The sequence below is a fragment of the Bidens hawaiensis genome, unplaced genomic scaffold (genome assembly GCF_021521415.1).
Source record: "Bidens hawaiensis isolate Kalapana, Puna unplaced genomic scaffold, B.hawaiensis_p1.1 tig00014643_1, whole genome shotgun sequence".
NCBI classification, from domain to species: domain Eukaryota; kingdom Viridiplantae; phylum Streptophyta; class Magnoliopsida; order Asterales; family Asteraceae; genus Bidens; species Bidens hawaiensis.
Window position 1 is genome coordinate 564,259 of NW_027492277.1, and position 9,337 is coordinate 573,595.

The window sequence follows — 9,337 nt, forward strand, 5'->3', positions numbered from 1 at the left end:
ATGAAAATGCGTGTCTTGACAACCAACATGTATTTATTCCTTTTGCTTTTGACACTTTTGGTTTCCTCGCGCCTGAAGCTGTGGAGCTACTTACCCGTGTTCAGCGGGTCATGCATAGTAATGTTATGACTCCAAGATCAGCAAATATAGTTTTTAAAGATTGGGTTTTGCGATTCAAAAAGGAGTAGCGGCGCAGCTTGTTGCCCGCTTGCCTTCTGTTTAAATAAGAAGAGTTTTAAGAATGTTGTTTCGGGTCGGGTAAGTGTACCCAAATAGACGAAACAGATTTAAAGCACAACACAAACCCTTGACCCAAACATCAACCAACAATGGCGGATGAATCACCATCATCAACCACAACGCTGTTCCCTATTTCCGAACAACAACTTCCTTCACCACTCTCCAATTCCAATTCCAATTCCAATTCCACCACTTCCGCTTGGCTCACCAACACCAGCTTCACCGCTGACCCAGCCACCATAAACGAAGCCGTAGCATCCCGTAACCACCACACTTCACTCGAAGAAGAACAAAAATTAGACGAACGGCGTCGTTTCGAATTGGTGGAATCGGATGAGGAGGTCAGTAAAAAGGAGAGGCGAAAGTACGAATACGGCTCTAGGAAACAAAATGTGGAGTCATGGTCGTCCAAGGGGAATAATAATAATAATAATAATAAGGAATATTACTTTGATTCTCGTGGTGATCTTGATAATCTCGCTTTTGGTTCTCTTTACAGGTACCTGCTTGCTTGCTTTGAATTTTCTTTTAAATCCATTCAACTCATTTCACCAACTCTACCATCTTAGCTTTTAGACTCTAGCCTTTCTGCTTTACCTTTTCGATTTAGCTTTTAGTGTTGTTCGACCATCAGATGACTAATTGTAATTGCAATTAAACTGGAGTGAATATTTACCCTCTTAGATTATAGAGTTTTAGCTTTAGGGCTTCCAATGCTCTTGAAATTACTTCAGTTGGAGTTCGTTTCGATCCAAACTAAAACTTTGTTTCAGGCAAAATAGTCTTTTAGGGGATACAGTGGTTTGTTGTAGGTGACATACGCCCATGGGCTGCAACCAAGAATTTATTACCCGTAATGAGGAATTACAACTACATGGAGATATTAAATACAGATACATTAGGGTTTCTAGCTTCAAGAACAAGAAAAGTTAACGGGTTATAATAAGTGATATAGGGATGCAAACAAGCTCAAGCTTGGCTCATTTAACTTACACGAGCTCGACCTCGCTCGTCAGTGGATTTTTTAAGCTTAAGCTTAACTCATTTATCGTGTGTTATTTTTCATTTATTATTTAATTTTATATACATTTTAGTTTCTTTTATGTATAGCAATAGATATAATATAAACACATGTTAAATATGTTATATAAATATAAAATTTTTTGGCTCACAAGTCAGCTCGGGCTTATTTGTTTTAACAAATTATTTTTGAGCTCGTTTAAGCTTGATTCAAGCTTTTAGCATGCCAGTCTCAAGTAGCTTTGCTTGTTTGCACCCCTACTTACCAGCAAAAATGAAAGGTAGGTTAGGTGTGTTATTGGTCAAATTGTCAGTAATATTATCGGCCAACGAGTAATAGCTTGGATTTTTATAATCAAGTTCGCCTAATATCTTTAGTTACGCAACAAGTTTGGAACATCCAAAAGTGACGAGTGTTCTTGAAAATGGGAATTCATATTGTTTCTTGCTACCCCTTTAGGTGTTTGGTTGTGCTTTAAGAGGAATAATTTTGACTCGTAATAACTTATATTTGGCTAAAATTTGCTAACATCAACTTTATATATATCTTGCTACAATGCAGAATGGACATTGCCAGATACAAATTATTTCAAGGAACCAAATCCTCTTTGTTTAACCACAACACATTCGGTCCATTGAACACAAAACATTGGGAATTTGATAAAGACGGTGATGCAAGTTCACTAGACGCAAAACTCAAATCAGAAGGTCGTTACTGGTCTGCTAAGAATGCTGCAATAGAGCACCACAAGAACTTCAAACGCCTTAGAATCATTGCCCCTAAAGACGCACCTCAAGAAATTGTTACTGATTTCATACCACTTTCAAATGATTCATCTTTAATCGATGATCAACCTGCAAATCCCTCATTGGTTGAAGAATCTTGGGAAGATGAAGTGTTAAGGAAAACAAAAGAGTTCAACAAAATGACACGTGAGCAGCCGTATAATGACAAAATCTGGTTACAATTTGCTGAATTTCAAGATAAAGTTGAAAGCAGGCAGCCGCAAAGGGGTGCTCGGTTGCAGACATTGGAGAAGAAGATAAGCATATTGGAAAAGGCAACCGAGGTTAATCCTGATAACGAAGAACTACTTCTTGCACTTATGAGTGCTTATCAAAGAAGGGATAATAATGATGTGGTAGTTGGCAAGTGGGAGAAGTTATTAACACATCATTCTGGGAGTTATAAGTTATGGAGGGCGTTTTTGAGGTTTGCTCAAGGGGATTTTTCAAGATTTAAGGTTTCTGATGTGAGGAAACTGTTTGTTAACGCGATACAGGCTTTGTCGGCTGCGTGCAGAAAGCATCATAGGCAGGTGCATGGTTTTATATGCTTGTTTTTATAACTTATTCACCTCGTTTCTAAGAGTGTTTGGATGTGTGCTTTTAAAGTGATTATATGATATTAAGTAATCGGAATCAAATGATAAATTGACTAACTGTAATTGTAAAATAAAGTGGATTGAATATTTAAGTGAATGTTGTGATTAGAATCTGGGGGGGGGGGGACCCTCGATATATATATCAGCAAAGAAACCAGAAACCCTATAGAAACTTAACTTGGGCCCGTGGGCTAAATACAATTAAACCCTAATTATGATATACTAGTAATCTAATATATTATTATATCTAACAAGTAATACCCCTTCTCAAGTTGGAGCATAAATGTTAATGGGTTTGTAAGCAGACCGAACAAACACAAACAAGGCTAGTTTGTGTTCACTCGTCTAAGTTTAGCCAAACAAACAGATGAACACGAACACTTAACAAACAAATTTTCTTGCTCATGTTCATTCGTATCTAAACGAACGGTTAACGGGCATAAACAAGCACAAACACCTTAGAATTTCTTTGAATTTTGTTGTTTGAATTTCTTTGAATTCTCTTTTGTAATTCTTTAATCCAAATCCACATAAGCAGAAAAATATAAATCAAAGATTCTCTCCTATGGCTGCCATGTGTCAAAATTTACTAAATGAACATAAGCGAGCCTAAATGAACTAACAGAAATGAACATAAATGAACAAACATTCACGAACATAAATGGAAGAACATGATGTGTTCATGTTTGTTTGTTTAAATCAGTGAACACAATTTTTTGCTCATGTTTGTTCATTTTATAAGTAAACTAATTTAAACGAACTTTCTGCTGAACGGGTCACAGAACGTTCGGTTCGTTTACAAGCCTAGATGTTAATCATACCCAACTTGTTGCAAATAGATTTATAAGGGTTATTATATAAGAAAATAGGAGACAGTCTTGTGAAATGGTTGTAAATCATTTCAAGTAGGGTCAAAAGGAAAAAATAGGTGGATTTTAAGTGTTACTTTTCTTTTATATGGTATGAAAATGATTATCCAAATATTTAAGAAAATAGTAAGAAATAAACACTTTTATGTTGGATATGTATTGATGCAGGGTTACCAAAATGATGAATCCTCTGCGGACCCGCTTCTTGTTGAACAAGAACTTGGAGTTGTTAATATATTTGTGAGTTTATGTCGGTTCGAGTGGCAGTCAGGCTATCAAGAATTAGCCACAGCTTTATTTCAGGCAGAAATAGAGTACAGTTTGTTCTGTCCCTCTTTACTTCTTTCCGAGCAAGGTAAACAAAGACTATTTGAGTATTTTTGGAATAGTAGTGGCGCAAGAATTGGGGAAGACGGGGCCCTCGGTTGGTCACATTGGCTGGAAAAAGAGGAAGAACAGAGACAAAAGGTAATGATGAAGGAGTCCGAGTCTTCTGTTAATGTTGATGAAGGGGGCTGGACGGGCTGGCATGAACCTAAAAGTGAAGGTGACATGGCAGTTGATGGTGATGATGTGGCAGTTGATGGTGCTGATGATAATAATGATAATGATGGTGATGTGGGTTTGGATGAGGAAGATGATACAGAGGCTTTGATGAAGTTGCTTGGTATCAATGGTGAAATTGAAGCTAATGGTGAAGTACAAGATGTATCGACTTGGGTTAAATGGTCAGAAGAGGAGTTGTCAAGAGACTCTAATCAATGGATGCCTGTTCGCACCAAATCTGGTGGCTTTCTTCTCTTAAAATTTTACTTTTTAATTTTCTTAAAAGTAAAAGGATTTAGGACGGAGATTATATGAATTTGAAACAAAACTTGAAATTTTCAACCTGTTTGACCCGTTCACTTTTAGCTTGAAGTAAATGGGTCAAAACTGCCACCTATAGTGTTTGACTGTGCTTTATTTTGACTGTTCAGCTATTTACATATTGCATATAAAGCAAGTTTTATTGTTGTTTTTCATTAGTATGATAATTCATTTATTGTGACTGTATAAAACAGGTGATTCTGTTACAGATGAAGTCACAGATAAGGAAGGTGATGAACAACTTCTGAGAGCAGTATTATTTGAGGATGTGAGTGACTACTTATTCTCAATAACTACAGAAGAAGTTCGTTTGACATTTGTGTACCAGTTCATTGACTTTTTTGGCGGGAGAATATCTCAGTGGTTAGTTTTATAATTTCCTACTTAATTGTGATTCCACTTAATTCACCAGATAATGATATCTTATGACTATTTCATGTGAGTCAATCCCGAGTAACTCACAAGCGACTTTGCTCCTTTACATCCCTAGTCAGGAGCAGTCTTTTAATGCGCATAATATTTTCCATCATATTATTACAATCATTATATTTATATTGTCACAATAGTTAACTATAAAGAGTTCATTTTTTGGGTAGAAAGTGCTTAAGGTCAGCCCGGCCATACATTCGTTTACCCGAATAAAAATTACTGGTTTTGACCCGAACACCATTTGACATGACATGTTATCAATCCCAACCAATTTTCCACCTCTATTTTGCACCAAGTCTGCATTGTTTTTCTAATCCATTAATCATTATCATCACTTATTTGCCATAAAAGAAAACCTAAAGAAAAGTTTTTTTTTTTAGGGATTCAACCAACAGTTCGAGTTGGACTGAGGGAACCCTAATGATGGAGTCACCACCAGATTCAATGTTGGATGACTTGAGGAAAGCCGAGAAGACTTTGAGGAAAACTGATACTTGTGAGAGTGGTTACAGTTTAGAACATGTTTTGAGCAGTTTTGATAACATAAATATGAGAAGTGAGATTATGAAATTTGTTCGAAATGTTACTTTACAATGTTTAAATGTATTTTCACATGACCACGTTTTAAAAGAAGGCGCACTTGTTGCGGAAGAGCTTGCAAAAACAAGAATGAATTCATGTAGTGCTGCAGTCACTCCATGTCGCCTGTTGGCAAAGAGTCTTCTAAAAAGCAACCGCCAGGTATGTCCAAACTATTCTTAGCATTAAATAACTATTAGAAATACCCTTTTTTGTTAGTTTTGACTCGTCTGCATTCTATTAGGGCCGTAAATGAGTCAAACCAAGCCCGAGCTTGTATAAGCCTGAGCTTCGCTTGTTTAACTTACGATAGTTCGACTTTGCTTGTGAGTAGTTTTTCAAGCTCAAGATCAGCTCGGGCTTGGCTCGTTTATTATTTATTAATTAATTTATCTGAAGTTATAAGCATTTTGATGTATATAATATTTAGTTACTTTTATCATGAATTTACATATAAGTATATATATTAAATAAAGGTATATAAATAATAGGGTCATTTAGGCTCGCAAGCCTGCAAATTTTCTGGCTTTTATGAGTAGTTAGTGTGATAATGATGACTACAAAAATATATCGTAACAGTAATAATCTTTTAATTTTTTTTATTATAGTGTTATAGAAAGTTGTGTGCAGTAAACATGCACTCTGGGTGATTTATGACCTATTTGATTTGTTACATATTTAGCTAAATTTTTTATTTAAACCGATTAAATATGAAACATATAAGAGTAAATTTTAGACATCTAGTACTCCAGTTTGGGGACGAAGCCGTTTAGCTACATGGGTCGTGTTTGTAATTTTTATTTTTTATTTTTTAAATGTGTTTTATGTCATAAATTTGATTAGTTGGATATCTTAAACCAAAGTTTAAAACTTAAAAGAGAAATTAACATAAGATTTATAATTAAAATGTAACTGATTTACACACATTCGTATTTTTTTGTTGTAAACATGTAACATTAAAGTCTTATAATATATCAAGGAATGTGATCAAATCAATTGATTATGAAAGAGCAAATCATGTTTGGTCAATATGTTTGGTCTCCACACAATTGGCTTGCATATAATTTGTATTTAATAGTATCCCTAGATATTAGTCATTGTATTGTATTTATATATCTCATTGTAATTGTACAATTTGTGGTTTCATAATATATTCAAAACGTTAATATAATATGCGAAAAGAATAAAAATTAAACTTTGTATGGATCAACTAGTGAATAATGTTGTGAACATCTTTGTACAGGATGCACATCTATGTGGTGTTTATGCAAAACGAGAAGCTGCGTTTGGAAACATAGAACATGCAAGAAAAGCATTCGACATGGCATTGTTATCCATTGAAGGCCTCCCATGGGTACGATATTAATCTTTACAACACTATCTTCAAATCATATTAAAGTTGGTCCAATGTCTAAAATACCCTTTTAAAGCAGGATGCTAAATCAAAGGCCTCACTATTGTTTTGTTGGTACGCTGAAGTAGAGCTTACAAATAATTCATCTGAATCGTTACCGCGTGCATTGCACATTCTTTGTTGTTTGGGATGTGGGGTCAAATATACTCTGTTTAAAAGTCAACCGTCAAGTTTGCAGTTGCTGCGGGCCCGCCAAGGCTTTAAGGAACAAGTGAGGATGATTCAGGCCACATGGATGCGTGGGTCCATTGATGATAATTCGGTTGCTTCAGTTTGTTCGGCTGCTTTATTTGAAGAGTTGACTACCGGATGGGAAGCGGCTGTAGAAGTTATAAATCAGGCTCTTTCAACCGTGCTTCCAGGTTGTCTAACTATCTTTTACATGTGTGGTGATGAGAGAGAGATCATATGCTCAATATTTTTTTAACTAAGAAAAAGTATATGTCTTTTGTTTCATTTTTATGTTCTTTTAAAAGGGTGGGGTTCATGGGTTTTATTTATTGTTTTTAATAAGCAGGTTATTTTGGTCATTTCGTGAAAACTTACAGAAAAAAAATGCTAACAGTGTCAGTGGCAGGGATGGATATGGTTGGAAAAGTATATATTTTATACTTTCTTTTTAATTTTAAAAGGGTGGGGTTCATGGGTTTATTTATCATTATTTCTTTTGATAAACAGGGGTATTTTGGTCATTTCACGATAACTAGCAGAAAAAAAACTAAAAGTTAGTTATAGGAGTGGAAAGGGTTAAAATAGTATATATTTTTTAATTTCTTTGTAATGTTTTTATTATTATTATTTTATTTAATAATTTTAAATGGGTGGGGTTCATGTGTTTAATTTTTAGTATTTCTTTTCATAAACAGGGGTATTTGGTCATCTCATGATCACTAACATAAAAAAAATCTAACAGAGTTAGTGACACGGACGGAAAGGGTTGAAAAAATAAAATCACGGCTCATATGACAAAGTGCCCCTGTATTTTGTTAGAAAAATATATATTTGTTATTCTTTTAAAAAAACATCATTTTGGTCATTTTTTGGAAAACTAACAGAGAAAACCTAACAAAGTTAGTGGTATGATGGACAAAAAGGGTTGAAAAAGTGAAATCACTAGTAGTTAGGATGGCCAAGCCACACTGACGAAAAACAAATTTAACTCTAAAAGATATTATATAAATGGTCAGTGGGGTGGTTTTTTGATGTTGACTTATTTTTTCTTGTAAATGCAGAAAGAAGAAGCCAAAGCCATCAACTTGAATTATTATTCAATTTTCACATGAACCTATTGTGGAAACATCACTCACAATCAGAATTATCAAACGTTTGGAAATTCGTTTTACAAGCATTACAAATATATCCTTTCAGTCCTAAACTCTACAATGCGATTATTCAAATTGGACATCTTCATACTTCACCTAATAAGCTGAGGTGGATCATTGATGACTTCCTACACAAGTAAGTTAACCATAATTTGTGACATATGTCAACTATTTAAATGATAAATGTTGTTAATATTTCACCACTTGCAGGAAACCATCAGTGACACTCTGTCTTTTTGCATTGTCATATGAGATTAACAAGGGAAGTTCACATCATAGGATACATAGAATCTTTGAAAAGGTGTTGGCTGATAACGTGTTACGGGATTCTGTACTTTTGTGGCGATTGTATATTGATTATGAGATCCATGTGGTGGGTGACCTGTCGGCAGCGAGACGGATTTACTTTCGTGCTATACACACGTGCCCATGGTGAGATTCTCATGAATTATAAATTATAACCTAAATTTGTTTTATTCAATAAGTTTTAATATTTTCTGCATTGAAAATACATTTTGGGTGGCTTTCTGCCTGCTTTAAGCCATTTTCATACCACCCATGTATTCATTTGTATTAATAACATCAACGCTAATCCAACACTTAAAACCATGTAACCTGAACATGAGCCATTTAACCTGTTTATCTAAACGAGTAAAATGGGTTTTTTGGTTGTAAAAAGTTGTAAACATGTTTGGCGGGTTGTAAACAAGTTTATAAGAGGCTGTGGTAAAGATGTAAATATTATTATATAAAGATGTAAATATGTATACATGATTGCTTCTATTATATGCCATTAAACTAACCGTAAATGTTATTACATGCAGGTCAAAGAAACTATGGCTAGATGGTTTCACGAAGCTGAGCTCTGTGTTAACCACGAAAGAGCTTTCGGACCTGTTGGAAGTTATGCGAGACAAAGAAATAAATGTGAGGACTGATGTGTATGAGATCCTTTTGCAAGATGAGATGGATTTGTCCACATAATAACTTGCTTTCTGTAGTTTTGTATTTCAACTTCAATTACATATATAGATGAGGATTGTATGTAATTGTTGTACAAATCATGTGGCGTCATCATAGAAAGTGTTTTTTTTGGAACATTAGTTTCAATGCATAGCGTTCAATGCTCTTCTTCTTCTTTTTGTTTTGTTGAGCGTTTGAGCCTTAATCGTTTTGAGTTCGAAGTGGCCAGCATTATTATTTGAAATTGGA

At 34.8% G+C, this 9,337-nt stretch overlaps 1 protein-coding gene across 1 annotated transcript; it reads left to right on the plus strand.

Moving 5' to 3' along the window:
• Positions 1–329: 329 nt before the first annotated feature.
• LOC143547132 (uncharacterized) lies at positions 330–9,110 on the plus strand. The gene is made up of 10 exons (XM_077038630.1): positions 330–739; positions 1,823–2,579; positions 3,683–4,301; positions 4,576–4,744; positions 5,191–5,551; positions 6,633–6,743; positions 6,823–7,165; positions 8,036–8,261; positions 8,336–8,557; positions 8,950–9,110. Exons 1-10 carry the CDS (start codon positions 330–332, stop codon positions 9,107–9,109), a joined length of 3,378 nt encoding a protein of 1,125 aa, XP_076894745.1. The 3' UTR covers position 9,110.
• The last annotated feature ends 227 nt before the right edge of the window (positions 9,111–9,337 follow it).

Excerpts from the sequence above, each read along its gene's own strand:
- LOC143547132 (XM_077038630.1), top strand. The coding sequence starts at position 330 with ATGGCGGATGAATCACCATCATCAACCACAACGCTGTTCCCTATTTCC. Across the intron at positions 8,262-8,335 it reads ATTGATGACTTCCTACACAA|GAAACCATCAGTGACACTCT; the intron begins GTAAGTTAACCA and ends CACCACTTGCAG. Across the intron at positions 8,558-8,949 it reads GCTATACACACGTGCCCATG|GTCAAAGAAACTATGGCTAG; the intron begins GTGAGATTCTCA and ends TATTACATGCAG.